General features: G+C 33.7%; 1 protein-coding gene across 1 annotated transcript; it reads right to left on the bottom strand.

Annotated features, from left to right (window-relative positions):
* Nucleotides 1–10,250: 10,250 nt before the first annotated feature.
* Nucleotides 10,251–17,655, bottom strand: LOC143196575 (para-nitrobenzyl esterase). The gene is made up of 11 exons (XM_076404353.1): nt 17,504–17,655; nt 17,317–17,451; nt 17,098–17,256; nt 16,908–17,043; nt 14,546–14,740; nt 14,288–14,496; nt 14,094–14,232; nt 12,482–12,651; nt 12,294–12,423; nt 12,106–12,238; nt 10,251–10,518 (listed from the first exon to the last, which is right to left on the bottom strand). Exons 1-11 carry the CDS (start codon nt 17,546–17,548, stop codon nt 10,326–10,328), a joined length of 1,644 nt encoding a protein of 547 aa, XP_076260468.1. The 5' UTR covers nt 17,549–17,655; the 3' UTR covers nt 10,251–10,325.
* Between the last annotated feature and the right edge of the window lie 41 nt (nt 17,656–17,696).

Raw genomic sequence — 17,696 nt, 5'->3', positions numbered from 1 at the left:
CGTACATCTTCTTCTGACATCACGAAATGAAAAAAAAACATATTCCCAATACCATTATAGTTTATTTGCACCCATATTACGTAATAAACTTATTGTACATAATATAGTAATAAATGCAATATTCCAATTCCCCGACAAATCCCCGCAAGTCTTTCTTTATACTATGAATATTTGAAAGTTTTACTATGTACATATTTATACACATATACATTATACCTTTTACTTTGAACTAAACTGTAAATACAATAAATTTTAAATCAACTTTCGATAATTATTATGTTGTAAAACCAATGAACAAAGAAAGTGAAAAAGAATTTGGCAAATAAAACACAATATTTTTTTGTGAATTTACAAGTGAAAAGGGTATATTCTAAAGAAAAATATTTTTGAAACTTTTTCTATTCGTAATATTTAAAAAATGGTAAAAAATTGCTTTTTTTACTTTGATACAATAGAATGTATAGAAAGGCTCGAGTCTTCCAAGAAAAATGTGTTTAAATTTTCGTTATTTTTTATATATATACTGCGTTACTAAAAGAGATGTGTTTTTTAATTAGAATTTAGTTTAAAATATTTCATTTAAAATGAATTCTAATTTTCATATTTACTAGTCTTTAAATAAGTTTCCAGCACTTCCTTTACTATTGTAACTAATGTAATAATTTTATTAATGTTTGAGTATTGCTTTTTAATTTCATAAGGCTAAATTTCTCCGTCGCGTAACGATATACAAAGAAATATATATTAGAGAAAAGTTTTGAACACCAGTTATAAACAAGATATATGCGCTTGCGTAGAGCTTGTCACGAGAGCGCTTGTTCACTCAGACTATTAATTGAAATAAATGAAAATGAGCATGTGCTAAACTGAAATTACCTTCAATTTACAGTATCCTTTTGAAAATCAAATGCGAGTAGTTTTCGGAAGAACAGGTAGGCTGGGTAGACCGGACACGACCGTTCACACCGATAGAGGGGTATCGCAATATCGATGTGAACGGTCGTGTCCGGTATACCGGTATAAATTTTAACTAATTTAATTTAATTAAAATTTAAATTTTTATGGTTATTATACATCTTTATTAATGTTATATGTTATATGATTAATGTTGACGTGAATTGAATAAACAATTCACGTCAACACTTCACTTATAAAAGAAAATTTAAATTGTCAGAAAAATATATCAGGATTGAAGTAAAAGTTTAATTTTTATCAGTTTTTCATCGCCATTTTTGCTACTATTTTTGATGGACACACCCCAGTAATCAATCGACCACCGAACTGATTATATTTTAATTGAAGGACTGTCATTTACTAACCAAAAATAAATGGATGGTTAATTACAACAAAATGTGTATAAAATTTATAATTGTCTTTAATATTACTTATAATATAATTGTATATTATTTATCTCATACATCGTTTAATATTCTCACTATAAATAAAATTGATGCTCTTTGGATATTTTAACGTTACAAAACTTAACCAATGTATGTTACAATACTAAAAATAACACAAAAATTTTATTGTTATTAGTATAAACTTGTTAATACATCAAATATGTATAAAGTCAATATATTTTTTAAATATCTAAATGCTCTAGGTTATTTGTTTTCACTCAATCAACGGTTAATTTTAAAATGGCCGAATATACACTGTAGGTGGAGAAAGAGACAGTGCAAATAGCTGGTTGAGCCTACCTGCTCATTCGGGGCTCGGATTTGATTTTCAAATGATCGACTCATTAATCGCTCTTACCAGCACCTTTGCTCATATATCTTAAATGTTTGTAAACGTCGGAAAGAGCTTTACAAGTGGAACAATGGCGTCTTGAACGTCAGACACATCACCGCCTCCAGAAAGTCGCCCCAGCTCTCCAACAACCGAGGAATTACCGGAAATATTGGACACACCCACTAAGGATCTGCGAAAAGAGAATACAAACCTGAAAAATGAGATCATACAATTAAGAGTACAGCTCAACAAGTAGGGAGACGAACTCATCCCAATGCGGATGTTGTTACCCTGGCCGGACCTACCCCGACCCAGCCAGTATATCAGCCTCCAATGCGACGGGAAGAGGAAGAAAGGTTCCATCACTCCGCCACAGCCAAGTCAGTTGCCGAAGGCCGTCAACAAGGAAAGACAGGCTGCTGCAGTAAAGCGAGCGATCAAGCCGATTACCTAACCCAACCAGCAGAGAATCAAGGTTAACTTGCAGCCATCCACCAAACTAATGAAGCTCCCATATATATTGAAAAGCATTCACTTCATTCCTTCTGTCCACCGTCTGAAAAGGCAATCCGTGTGACCATCCGCAAGATCGCCAAGGCTTTCATCCAACATATTTTCAAAGATAGAAACTCATGTCAGGAAAAGTTATTCAGGTCGTTGGGCCTATTGAAGAAAACGACCTCAACAACCTTACCAACATATGTCCATCAATCGTGAAAGTGAAAGAACTCCAGAGAGGCAACGATCAGTCTGTAGCTGCCAACCTGCTCCTAGGAAACCCAAACCAACCAAATCCAGACCAGCTTCTGCTAACACAAATTCTGCCTGGAGTAATGACGGGTGCAGGAGAATAGTCCAAAAGCTTTGCTTCTCTAGCCCGACTAATCCCACCAATATCCCACTCCAGCTCAAGTGTAACTTCCTGCACTGGCGGCGGGTCTACCAACTACCTTCAAGCTGCACCAGATGATCAGCATACTGTAGTTCTTTAAATCATTCGGTCTTTCAATAATCCCTTGCCAATATAGCCGCCTAAGCATCAACTCCCATCTGTTCTTGAATTCGGTTCCCATCTAACTATAAGCAGTCTTTTACTCGTCGTAGTGGCTGTTTCCAAAGTGCTAAAAATCATATCGTGGAACACCAATAGCATACGCAATAAAAAACTGAATCTGAAACTCACTCTTTCTTTTTCGGACATCGATATATCGATCCTTATGCAGAATATTTTTCTAAAACTCTTCCACCGTTTTTCTCTTTTTGACTATATATGGTATATAGGAATGAACATGTCCCAGCTAGCGGCGATGGAACCGCTATCCTAGTTAAAAAAGGAATCAAACACAACCTCCTGCCTCCACTTGTATTGTATTATCACCAAACATTGAATCTATCTCTACTCGTCGCCTCCTTGTACTCCCGTCACTTCCTTGTAAAGGAAATAGTCCGCGCACGAACTTGCATCCGTCCGTGCATAAACTTACAGCTCGATCTCGCCCTACCGGACGATCCTATTCATCACCCCGCTATTGGACAACGCTACAGTCCCAGTATTCTGTACTATTCATTCTCCAGAATATCAATCGTCTTTCTAATGTACAAGTTATCGTCGACACACTCTTTACACTCGAGCCATCGTCCGATTATATTAACTCTCAGGGACTTCTGCGCAGTGGAAATCTCTTCCACCGAAAGTTTAGGTGGAATTTCCAGATACAAAAGTCCCTCCAGAAAGATCAATGTATTGTCAATCTGCCGTTCCCGCTCACCAATCGGGCCAGCCGACTTTATCTTTCAATAAAATCTCACCTGTACAAGATGCTGGCTCGGTCGATCGTTCTATATGGCTCCAGTGTCTATCTCACTCTTGGTCATGTGGAACCGCTTCAAGTTTTTCAGAATAAAATTCCCATGAGAACAATTATTGAAATAAACACCTTTATCGAATTTCCCGCACAGACCAGACATTATATACAATATGTATGCAACAAAAATGCCAATGCATCGATAGTGCTGAGAGATTTCATCATTGTGTTTTACAGTTAATGAGTGAATACAAAAACTTGTAATGTTTAGTTAAACTGAAATCCTTCGTCAAAAACATCACCAGGCATGTCAGCTATCTATAAATGCCTAAGTTTTACCAGCTTATCAGCAACTGCATTACGTATGAAATGATGACATTTATCTATATGCTATCCTTTACGGTACATTGGATTCACAGACAACTTAATAGTGCTGTAATTATCGTTAAATAATAATTAACGACTCCTATTAATTCAATCATTAAAAAGCCCCAACCGTAGGTTAAAGCTTCAAAAACTTCCATATATTCTCCCTCACTGAACGACAACGCATTGATTGGAATTTTTAAATAGTATAAAACCCTCTTAGCTTGTTTATAATGAGCTTCATCGAAGCAATTATAAAATTGACTTAAATAACTAACCGAATAACTTATACCAGGTCGCGTCAAAACAGTAAGACACATTAATGAACCAAACAGCAATTTCTCATTATATGATTTTTCACTTTTTCCCAGGTTAATGCTAACATCTATTGTCGTACATGCCGGTTTACAATCTGACATATTGAATCGTCTTAAAAGTTTATAAATGTACTGTTGTTGGTTTAAACAAATTCTATTCTCTAATTTTATTCTTTTTCTCGATATTCAGACTCATACTTGTCCTAGATCTATAAATTTGAAATGCTGCTCTAGCTCATATTTTAAAATATTGATATCTGCAACATCATTAGCAAAAAATAAAAAACTATTAATATATAAAGTTACAAAAGTCAATAAGCTACCTCTAATTTTCGTACATAAACAAGGTTCTTGTTCACACTTTTCATATTCCAATTTTTTAAATTTATTGTCAAAATAATTTTTTCTTCTAAACAACCACTTGCACTGCACTATTCTCTTTTTATCATGATTATCAACTAGGCCACATGCCTGGTCTTCATGATTCAAGACATGATGCGAAAATTTCTTATGCCTGAAATGGAAGAGCAAGAACTAGAGGACGTCTGGATCCAACAACTGCATTACGTATAAAATGATGACGGTTATCTATATGATTAGATATTTTATGATACATTGGATTCACAGACAACTTAATAGCCCTGTGATTTTCCTTAAATAATAATTAACGACTCCTATTAATTCAACCATTAAATAGCCTCCTTTAAAGCTTCAAACACTTCTCTCTATTCCTCCTCACTGATCGACAACGCAATGATTCTTTGCTTTCTGCATTCCGACGATATCATGGAACCATAAAGTTTGCGATCATTTGAATCTGCAGCTTCAACAAAAAATTCCGTATTAACTCCTTGGAATTTTAGGCCATGCTGTTTGGTACATTTCAAATAGCGTAAAACCCTCTTAGCTTGTTTCCAATGAGCTTCATCGAAGCAATTGATAAATTGACTTAAATAACTAACCGAATAACTTATATCAGGTCACGTCAAAATAGTTCATATTTTAGCAAAACATAAAAAGTCATTAATATATAAAGTTACAAAAGTCAATAAGCTACCTCCAATTTTCGTATATAAACAAGGTTCTTGTTCACACTTTTTATATTCCAACAACAACATCAACCTTTATATACCATGCTCTGACAGACTGCTTTAGATCCTATATAACCTTATTTAATTCTAAACACTTATTTTTAGTTTTAGTTTTAAATTTTTTAAGTAACATCATATACACATTTTCCTTTAAAGTTCCATTCAGAAAAGTTGTTGCTGTAACATCCAAATATATAATATCCAGATCTTGTTTCACAATCTAAACACCCACCTGCACTGCACTATTCTCTTTTTATCAGGAATGTCAACTAGGCCCCAACTAGGTCTTCCTCAAATTAATTCAGCTCATATTCCATACCTTTCCTCCATTTATCACCATCAGGTTGTTGCAAGGCCCCCTTGACAGTTTTTGAATCTAAATGTGATCTTTTCAGATACATACAAGTGCAGTAGTTTTTGAACTTCTTGGGTTTTAGAATCCTTTACGATCTTCTTAATACTGGTACACTTTCTTATTCAGAAGTGAATCACTTTCATCGCCTAAATAATCATCCTTAATATGATTAAGATTATCTGAAGGTATACCTTGGATATATCATCAACAATGCGAACTCCCACTGGGATTGATTTTTGGTTATTATTTGCTTCTGGGTTTACTTCAGCAATATTCTTCATGATGTTCATATTTCTGTTAGTAAAAACTGAATTTTTTATAGGATTATATACTCGATTACCTTTAATTTATGTATCATAACTTACAAAATACATTTTCAGCCTTCTTGACTCATTTCCATCGTTTTTCTTTGAGAACGTGAACCATGACTTAGCTGCCAAACATTTTTACGTTTTTAACATCAGGTACTCTCACTGTTCACAGCTCCCATGGAATTTTACTCAGCCCAGAAGTTCTCTAATTTTGTAACAAATGGCATATATTAAGCTTTTGAGAGTAGGGTTCTCTTAATTCTCTCGGACATGTCATTCTGTTGAGGAGTGTAGAGATTTGTCTTTTGATGAATTAAACCATTCAATGCCAATTTTTGCTCGAACTTCTTGCTGCAGAATTCACCACCATTGTCTCACCTCAATATTTTTATTATTTGTTTCCGTCATCTCTCTTTTCGTCATTCGCACCATGTGTTTGAAAATCCTAAAATATTCTATAACTTAATCTTTCGATTTTAAGAAGCATACAACATCCATTCGTCCAAAATCATCATTAGAGTTTATGAAATACTTCGATCCACCTAGCGAAAGTTTTTCCATTGGACTACATAGATCCGTTTAAATTATCTCCGACAATTTCTTAGCTCTGTGCCCTTAATCTTTAAATGGTGCTCAATTTTACTTATACTCACATCATACTTGACAATTTTGTTGTCTTACGTTTAAAATTCCTGCATAATTAAGTCCTTCAACAACACTACACTGCTGCTGCAATGCTGACAATAAACACCTATTAGCCTTCCATCTGTTGAATGTATAGACATCTCACAAATCTGCTGTCCCGACTAATCTGTTCTGCTTGTTAAATACAGAGTTAAACTTAACAGAGATTCCATTTCTAATCAGTTGACTAACTGACAATTGTATTTGTAGCTAGAATTAGGACACACAACAAATTTTTAATGGCAATATTCTACTTATCCGGTCCTACAACTGTCGTTAGATTTGTTTTCCTTGAACAAATCACAGGAACCTTTGTTTTATTGCCCACCATTATTTGTTTCAATTCAATCTGGCTCTGAACGTACTTCAAATATACAATTGCAGCAGAATCTATATACCAGTCTGACTTGCTTAACGAGCCATTCAGAAAATATGCACTAAAAGCATTAGAACTATTCTTCGCCTTGCCATCATCTTTCTCCTTATTGGAACATTCATTTTGGAAGCGTTCGATTTGTTTGCAACTATAAGACTTTACTTGCTTTCTGCTTGTGCCGAATTTTGAGTGTTTATTTGCATTTCAGTTTTCCGCTAATGCTATTTGCTGGCAAACACGCTTCCACTGCTACTGGCATCTACTTCAGTATTCAGTAGTCTGTTTTATAGAGTCTGTTTAATCTTCATCCCAAACTGCTCTTTCGTTATTATTTAAAATTTCAAATGGCAATTTCTTTGGTAATACAGCTAGCAATAGTAATCCGATCAATTCATCATTTATATCGAATACAGTTCTTCTTAATTTCTGTCCTGTCAAAACATTTATTGTCAGACAATGTCTTCTTCAACTTGTTCGAAAGCACTATAGTCATTCTCGCTGCTTGGATATGAAAGTATAGGGATCGTTTCCTTCCGTCGATTGCCAAAATTAACTTTGTCTTGGCGACATGTTCTTCTATAATTTCCGATATACAATTGGAAAATTACTACAAAATCAGATAGTTCTCCATATCGAACGTTTACTCATCATAATTTTCTCTTCCTTTCAGATTAGGAATATTTATAGTGTAGCTAGCAGCCATTCTTGCGCAATAATTTTAATTTTAAATTACTCCGAAATTGTACAGTCACAGAAACACGTGTTTTCAACTTTTAGAGGTTAGAATAGTTTACAAAAGGCCTAGGCCCATAAACTATTGAAATGAAACACCTTTGTCGAATTTCAGGCACAGACTAGACAAAATGTACACAAAAAGAAAAACCGATGTGTCGCTAGTTCTTTCTGATGGCCGTCATTAGGACATTAACACATCCAACTCTTCTTGACCTTATTCCATCGCAGATGATACCACTTCGCCGTAGTCTTCCTCCCATCGTTCTGACCTTTTCCATCGAACGATTAACTCAGACAGTAAACCTCATGCTGTGGTGACGACGCCATGCCCTCATATGCCTCTTAATACTGTTACAGGTCACGTACACTCTCTTTACCAACAATACAAAGTATCAGCTTATATTGTGGAGTTTAGTAGGCAGCCTCTACATAACCAGTCCAAGTCCATTATTCCTGCGGGTGTCTGAGACTGCGTATCCGTAATAGGATTCCGTTTCCCGATTTCAGCAAGCAAAAAAACTTAAGTCAAGAATGATACAAAAATTCCAACGCAGTTCCAACCTTCCAACCGACAGGCGCAGTTTCAGATATGACCTTTTCATTTTAAACAAGGTATATTATTATGTAATTGTATAGATATATTATTTTGCGATTTTATAGATATATTAATTATTATATGATTGTAAAGATAAGTGGAAGCTTGTTATTTGAATCTAAGGGGGACATCACACAAGAGAGTGGGCGTAAGAACTCTACCTGATGGGAGGTATGGAAGAGAGTTTATCAGATGTTTTTATAGAAATAAGAAGTGGGGCAAAAATCCCGCTAATACTTTGATTGCACTTACACGCCATCTCGGTTGTGTGACGTTGAGCTTAGTTTCGATTTAACCATTGTGCTGTATATACGTCCAAATTTTTTTATGGATAAATATACGCCACGAAAACGAGCAGAAATAGTGACAATATATATTGAAAATAATCGTTTCATTATTGCCACTAGACACAGTGCCTCATAAAACCACAATTTATCGTTTATATAAGAATGTTTGAGAGTACGGCACACAGGCCTCGTTTTGGAAGACAACGGACGTCTCGTAATGCTGAAATTGTGGCTCTGGTACGCGATAGTGTTGCAGAGTTTCCAGAAACATCAATTCGAAGACGTAGTTACCAGTTAACACATTTCTACACGTAGTTTAAGGTCCATTTTGAAAACTATTTGACAATATCCCCGTACAAAATTCAATTAGTCCAAAAATTGTTACCGAGAGGTCCTGATCAACGAGTTGAGTATAGTAATGTAGTCCTAAGGCTGTCTGGTGAAATTGAAGATTCTTCGTCTAAATTGGTAATGAAGTATGAAGCCCATTTTCTTGTCAGAGTCCTTATCAATAAACAGAACAGTCGGTTTTGGGGAGCACAGAATCCTTAATTAATACATGAACATTATTGCATCCACTAAAAACAACTGTATGGTGTTGTATTCATGTTGGAAACATCATTAGTCCCTATTTATTTGAAAATGACCAAGCTGTTAGAGTTACTGTTACAGCTGAACGATACCAAGACATGATTTGAAAATGTCTTGCGCCTGAAATGGAAGAGTAAGGACTAGTGGACATGTGGTTTCAACAAGATGGGGCCACAGCATACACAGCTTCTTCAACAATTCACGAAGACTAATCTCGCGAAGTGGCGATTTAGCATGACCAGCCAGATCTCTGGATTTAACAGCACCAGACTTTTTCTTATATGGTTTTTTAAAATCAAAAGTTTAAACGAAATTGGAAAAATTCAGTCTCAGGTGTTGCAGAATGTCATGAAAAATGCCTTAAAAAGAGCCGAAAGTTGTATAGCGAATCGCGGTCACCATATAGCCGATATAATTTTTCAATTATAACGAAAAAAAAACGTAAAGACAAAATAAACTTTTTATGAAAAACAATATGTTGTATAACTTTGGTTTGTTATTGTAATGTTTGTATATGTAATAATAAACACATTACAATTGTTATCTTACATATTATTTTATTTTCTCTTAAAATTATTTTAAAATATATTTACAAAAGTTTTTTCATATTACATTTATTATATATTATAGAAGATGAAAATTGTTTCAAAAAAAAAAATTTGGGAATTCAAGATAATTTATTTTATTTATATTAAATTCTTCAAATATACATACAATTTACATGAACTGCCAAATTCAAATTATTGTGGGTATACCTGGCGTTTCTACGACTAGCCTCTTATAATTTATTTTTATGGAGCTAGTGGCAATATTTGGAAAATGCGGTTAGAAGAGATTTTCAGAAACAGTTTTATATATTTATAACTAAACACCTAATTATGAATGATATAATCATCACTAAAGTGGGTGTATCAAAACTTCCCAGTTAATATCTTAATTTTTGTAGAGACGATGAAGATATATTATTTGTTAACAGAATATACAAATAAAAATATATCTAAAATAGGTATAATTCCATAACATTTAATAGTTCAATAAAATACATAATAAAACGTTTGTATTCAGTTTAATGGCACTTTTAGAATGTATTATATGGCCTATATGAATAAGTCTCCCATATACTGTCCCAGAATGGTATATCTTTCATTTTAGGGCCTGCGTATATTTCCATGTCGTCTCCGATATCCAGTACTTGAACGTTGCTAGGTGTTGTAACTGGCCATGTGATATTTTGAAGCACATCGGAGTTTGAACCATCTGGTGTGGGATTTCTAAAATCATTAAAAAATTATTTAAAATCAAGTGTTACTCAAAATACTCAATAAGATACTAAAAAGTATAAATTATTCTCTCACTGTTTTGTGTATTCATAATGAAAATAATATGTCAAAAACTAATAGTAGCAAAACATTCTTTATTTTAAGTATCAATATATTATACAATATAATCAGAAGGTACTATGCTTGGTGAGTGCGGCAGAACTTCCCATTTGACCTTCAACAGCGTATTCTTCACTGCTCTGGCAACGTGTGATCTAGCGTTGTCATGCTAGAGGATGCAACAATACATCGTTCAATCAGGTTACAGTTCATCGAAATTATTCAATTGACATCTGTAGACATCTGCAATCAGTTTCATTTGATTTTAGCAGCTTGCAATACACCATACCTTGCTGATCCCTCCATATGTACAAGACTTTATAGCCATTCTACTTGGGTGTAGATGTTGAGAGCCCTCCTGGGCTAACCGTGACTTTTTGTGCATGGAAATGTCGTAGCATGGCAAGCAAATAAATTGCGATATTGAAACGGGTTGAAATGCCATTTTCTGTCAATTTGTGTGGCAGTCATTTTCCCTCCTTAGGGATCTTTTCCACCGCATATAAATAACTGGAAACAGTTGATCAAGTGGTAAACTGTCTGAAAACTCTTTGAAAGCGTCAGTTGGATATTCGTCCAAGACATGCATTTCATTATATTCGACTTTCTTGACCTTCCAGGCTGATCTTTGCTATTTTCATTGAAACCAAAACCTATAATTATGATATGACGGAGCAGTATTGTTTCTGTTTTTAAAAATATTTAATAACTTCTCTCTTTAACTAAGACCACAAAAGCAATGGATGTTAAAAATACACTTTTCAGCACTCCATGATTATTGTTTGTTATACGGAATAGTTCACTAACACTAACTTAAAAACTGTTATTTTATGAAAAGCAATTTAAAAACAATTGAGTTTAAGAGTTAGGTTAAGTTATTTAATAGTTAGTTATATTAATACTTATTACCAATAGATATCGCTGATATGTGATATATGATTTTTACTTTTACAAGCAAACATAGTGTATTAATATATAGTCAAAAATATCGTCACAAAGTTTTGAAGCTTAAAAATATCGTTAAAAATATAACTATACAAACGTTAACTCTGTCTTCAAAATACAACGCTTTTATCTAGTGCTACTGCTATTTGAAAACACATACGTAGAGGAATTTAATTTTCTATTGGAGATTATTCTCAATAAATAATTTGTTAACGTTTGTTAATCCAAGGGAATAAAATGGCGAGTGGTTATTAGGCAGTTCTGCAGCATTCATACATTCATCTATATAATTCATCATATCGAACGAATAGTTAAAGTTCAAATAGATTCAAACACTAATTATTTGCAATTTCACAAATGAAAAAAACGGGACAGCCTTCCTAAATCTCGTCAGGCTTTTCGATAAAAAATAAAAAAATAACCCAAGCTTAGTTTATATTGATAATATAAAAATTATCGAAATAGACTTAGGGTTGTTCTGTTAATTCAGACGAGAAATTGTAAAGTGGATTTCAGCGATTAATAATTACTTACAAAGTTTTGACAAAGTTACTCCACAAAGTTACCATACGCTGTCTTGTAAGGAAATCTTCATTTGTTTTAAGTGGGCTTACAGTGATATTAAAAAAATACGGGACATCAGCACCATGCGAAACTTTACCAGCACCTAGAAAAATTGACCATACAATAACTATAGTAATGCTTATATCATTTTTTACTACCTGGTATCAAAAAATGTCCTTTACTTGGCGTACCATAAAAAGACAGTCTATAAAAGTATACTGGCACGTACTTTGATTGAAGAAGTGCCTGCTTGTACGTGGTCCTGACGAATCTATCATCACTATACCACTAGAAGATCAATATAGACGAGTTAATAGAGATTCGCAAAAATATGGCTCAAACTTACATTAAGAACTGCAGCCAGGTTACTACTATAGTTTCCATCGCCGACATAAATGTCTTTAATTTTTTCCCCAATTTCTTGTCGATCGACTCCATCTTTTAGTGGCATGTTGGGTATCAAGAGAGAAGGAGACGCGTCAATAGAATCAGCATTATTTTGTAAATCATCTTCCGCTGCAAAAATCAAATAATATATTTAAACTCAATTTTAATGAAAAGAAATGTATAAAAAATTATATAAAAAGCTATATTGTTAAATTTTATCACACAATAACAAATGTACATCAAAAAAGATCAGCAAAGAGTGGCGTGATCAGTCAAGAAACATTCAATGACGAGGAATTAGGATATTAAAACGAGAGATAACTGAGTGCAGCATTTAAAGATTGAAAGAAATACATATTTTAACCCGATCACCTACTGTATACTACAAAATTCGTAATAATCTATATATCATATTCAGATATTTCTAATTCCCGATTTAACTAACGTTAATCTATTTTTATTATCAATATTTTTAAAACAGAGGTTAATCGGTTGGCGCAGGGGTAAAGGCGACAGGACGGTCCACCTACTGTTGCGATAGTCGCAGGTTCGAATACTGCTAGGGCATGGTCATAAATTTATGTTTGTGATTGTTTAATATTTGTGATTATCCTAGGCTAGAGTACAAAATCCGAAAAGGAAAATGATCCCAGTCACGCCAGTAACCAAGCTGGGTAAGCCCGGATGTCTTCTGGGATAATTGAACAGAGGTTTTTTAAAAAACAATGCTTATAATAGTTTCAAATTCAAGAATAGTGGGATAGAGTAGTAACTAATGATTGAAAACACAAAACACACACAAGAAATGACAATGTTCGCAATAAAGCAATGAGTTTACAAGAAAACTTCAAGAAGCAAAAAAAGTTAGTTCACAATCAATGTAATATATAAGACATAAAACTTGGGACCAGCGTCAATTCAATAAATTGAGCGACTTATTGTCAGAAAGACCAACGGTAACACGTTGCAAGAGTTGTAAGGGATGCACTGTTGCAGGCCGAATACGAAGTTCTAGTGCACCCAGTCTATTCATCAAACATAACGCCATCTGATTATCACTTGTTCAGATCGAGGCAACATGACTTGGCTCGTACACGGTTTCGAACAATAATATAATGCTGCAGCATTATCACATTTGATGAAAGCACTTCATCAAATAAGCGATCACAATGCGAAAATGAATCGATGGTTAGATTTCTGCTGTACCAACATAATTCTTTCGACACGGTATCGCCGTTGTGCCAGAAAGATAGGAAATAATTATAGAAAATGATGGAACATATTTTAGTTAATCCATATTGTATGAATGTGTTTCAACAAATGCCGTTTTAAAGTGAAAACATCATCAGAATACATGCATAATAGGAACTTGACCTATTATTAGGCGCTTGTCTGAATAACTAACTTAATAACTAACAGAGTCTACTTTCGATATTATAGACAACTGCAAAAAATAGTTTGTATATAGAAAGAAATATTATTTAAATTCACAACCCTCAAAAAATCTGCAATCAATTTTGATAAGCTTCAATTCTAAGTATTTTAAGTTTTAACTAATATAATTATTTTACTGCTATAAAAGAACAAGGATTCTTCCGAATTGTGACCGATTATAATAGGAACTTGGTTAAAGTTTCCACTCTCCAGTACTTCGTACATTGGCTCGGTTAGGAAAGAATCTTCCGATTCTACTTCCAAAATGGTGGTGAACTGCAAAAGATATTTTTAATATAAAAACAATTTTTATTTAGACTTTTAAACTCACAAGAACTCCCAGATCGTTAGAATACTGCATAAAGTCATCAGCAGAAACTGATTGCAGAACTGCTTTAACATCACTGGAACTACTGCTGTCCGTTATTGATGAATTAATCCTACTAGCTATAGCATAGGCAGAAGATCTGGCTTGTGTGGGAACTTTAAAGAAATCGCTTAAAGAGTTTCCGCTTTGCATTATAGCTCCTCTAAACAATCCTGAAATATATAATCTGCAGATATGGTAAGAAATATTAATATTTTCTACCTTTTGATTTTGGACTGACAATCTGATAACCAACAGACATAGCACCGGCGCTCTCACCCATAATCGTAATTTCATCAGGATTTCCTCCAAAATAATGGATATTCTCTTTGGTCCATCTTAAAGCCAAGTTCTGATCTTTTAAACCAGCATTGCCTAGTATTACATCGTCGTTTGTTGACAGAAATCCAAAAGCACCTAAACATAATGAACAATAAGCGAATATTATATTTAGATTTCCAGAGAGAAGTATTTAGAAATTTCCGGTAACGTTTTGTCATCAATCGATATACAATAATTACGCGGTAACATTTATAATTGATATTAAAAGTGGATTATAAAAATGTTACCATTAATGATACACTACATCCGAATATAAGCCCCGGAGTTTTCAAATATTAATCTAGTGTTATGTTAGTAACTGCCATGAAATTTATTTAAAATTGGGTAAGTAAATACCATATCAATTAGTTATCGAGAAATCATCACGTATGTTATATTACGAATGTAATTGATAAAATTTCTAAGAAAAAGGAGATTCGTTGATCATTAAGATAATAGGTTAAGATTAGAATAAGTGATAATTGCTTCTAGAGTGATTCCATATGCGAACATAACAAAACACTTGGACATAATCTATGAGGATGCCAAACACAAGTGAAAAAGAAATGTTAAGAAGAAACGAGCAAAGCTTTGTATGGGGCTCAAAATTATGTGAGAGTTATTTGGACGACAATCCGAATTATCATCTCAAACAAATTATTATTATATATACAAATTATTTAGCTAACATATTTCAACCTAATGATATAGAATCTACAACGAATACATCTCGTGTTTATCAACCCGATGTAGATCTAAATCTAATTTCTCCATTGGAAGTTGCCACTGAAATTGATAATCTCAATCCTAAAAAGGCACCTGGAATAGATGACATTTTACCTGGATTATTGAAAGAACTTGTACGAAAAGCATTCATCATGTTGACATATATATTTAATGCCTGTTTACGACTGAAACATGTTCCGGGATGCTTTAAGATGGCACAAATAATTATGCTCAAAAAACTAGCTATCCAACGCTGCAAAAACAAAATTCTTCGATTAATTACCAATACCTATCGCTACGTAACCAACGAAGAACTGCACGATGAGTTGGAAATCAAATGGATTTGCGAATATATCCAAGATACCCCTTAAAACACGAAAGAAGAAGATTCTAGCGTGGAAGCAATACAACTACTGGACAACGTGCAGGATATCAGAAGATTGAAGCGGACCAAATCATACGAACTTATATAAAGTATATATCTTTAGTGTAAACTATAGCTTAAGCTATTATAATTTCATGATTGAGGAATACATATAGATGTATTTATCTCGCACTCGTCTTGCTTGTGAATTAATCCAAGTACAAATGAAATGTAATAATAAATTAATTTATATTTAAGATTGTACTAAGCATATCTAATAAAGATGTTATCAAAAAAAAATATATATATACAAATGTTGAAGCCATTGTGGACTTACGGTATGCATCTCTGGGATTGCGCAAATAAATTCAATATTAATATGATTTAAAAGTATCAAAACAAGGTTCTTTGCTGTAGCATTACATCCACAAAGACTTAAGGCTACAAACAGTCAGCGGAGAAGCTATGTGTGAAAACTATGCCTTGTTCTAAACTTATGTGATGTGGAAACCAGTGGGTGTGTGTACTCAGTAGAGTGCTAATTAAAACTGGATCTTAAATCTACACTTTAAAACCAACATTAAGAAAAAAAAAATAATTAAATAATTTTTAAAAAGTAACTAAAGAAAAACAATTAAGAATTATTTTCTTAGTATTCGTGAAACTGATCCACTTTTTGATTGTTACGACTTAGGAGATCAAAAATAGTTATCTTGTATAGCTATAGTAGAATCTGTCGAAGTAGAATTTAAAAATAGCCGACTTGGTGATGATCCCAGTCACACCATTAACCAAGCTGGGTAAGAATGTCTTCTTGGACGATTTCTAAGTTGGTCACTCGCCAGCCAATAGGCTTAATACTTTGGCACTTTGGAAGATTTAATCAGATTTATATATTTATAGCTGAATAAGAGGTATTTTCTTATTCCGTTACCATATATAACCTCAGAAAACACTCATTGCGTTGAACTATCTACTCCCTATATTTTTATAGGTTGCCATTTATTCTTGTCTTTGAGTGATCTCTGGCCTAGATCGATCCTTGTTTGCTTTTAAGGATCAACATTTTTATTATCGTTGAATATTAACACTTTTAGAAGGCCAAAAAATTATATATGCATTAGACAATGAGTTATTATATAATTTAGATATGTATTGGTGTAATCTACGTACCTACTCTGTAGTTAAATGTGACTACAATGATACCCTGTTCAAGAAATGCAGTCGGATCGGTATTAATGAAATCACCAGAACCTGTTTGTAAGGATCCGCCATAAATCCAGAATAATACGGGACGATTTGTGATACTCTGAAAAAAAAAACAATTAATATTAATGTCTTCAAGGATTATGTTGTTTGCCACATTATTGTTAATGTCCTCGGGAGAATATACATTAACGAAAAGGCAATCTTCGCTATGACCAGCTGGTATTGCCGGCCACTCTGTCCAAGTAAAGTAACATGCAGCCCTGTCTTTGCTACCATCCAAAATACAATCACATGGAGTAGCTTTGACAGGAGGCTGAAATAAGTTTAATTTTAAATAAGTTATTAGATCGATTCGGCACTAACATAATAATACCATAAACCTCAATTCTCCCACTGGAGGTTCACCATAAGGTATACCCCTCCACGCATAAAAGGTTTGTCCATTGGTAGAAGCAAAAGTAGTGCCTTGTACCTTTCCAATAGGTAAATCAACAATCAAACCTGCAATCTATCGGAAATATTGTAAGAAGGAATATTAAAGTCAGCATTATAATACTTACACAATAATCTAAGAGAAAGGCAGCCAAAAATATTTTTAAAACCATCTTCGATATTCTCTTAAAACAGAACTGTGCACATTCCAATAACGTATACTTTATATATCGTATTGTAGAGTCATATTGCAATTTTAATATCCCCACTGTCACTTTATCTACAACAAAATCACATTAAAAGTAAATATCAAAATAAAAA

The sequence above is a fragment of the Rhynchophorus ferrugineus genome, unplaced genomic scaffold, assembly GCF_030347505.1.
Source record: "Rhynchophorus ferrugineus isolate W39M unplaced genomic scaffold, kcgeb_rfMv2 rfM1, whole genome shotgun sequence".
NCBI lineage: Eukaryota > Metazoa > Arthropoda > Insecta > Coleoptera > Curculionidae > Rhynchophorus > Rhynchophorus ferrugineus.
This window is presented reverse-complemented; position numbering and strand designations above follow the sequence as displayed.

Coding starts and splice junctions, on each gene's coding strand:
- LOC143196575 (XM_076404353.1), bottom strand. CDS start 17,548: ATGGTTTTAAAAATATTTTTGGCTGCCTTTCTCTTAGATTATTGT. Junction 14,497..14,545: donor TGTCAGTCCAAAATCAAAAG/GTAGAAAATATT, acceptor TATATATTTCAG/GATTGTTTAGAGGAGCTATA. Junction 10,519..12,105: donor AGTAACTTTGTCAAAACTTT/GTAAGTAATTAT, acceptor TAATGATTTTAG/AAATCCCACACCAGATGGTT.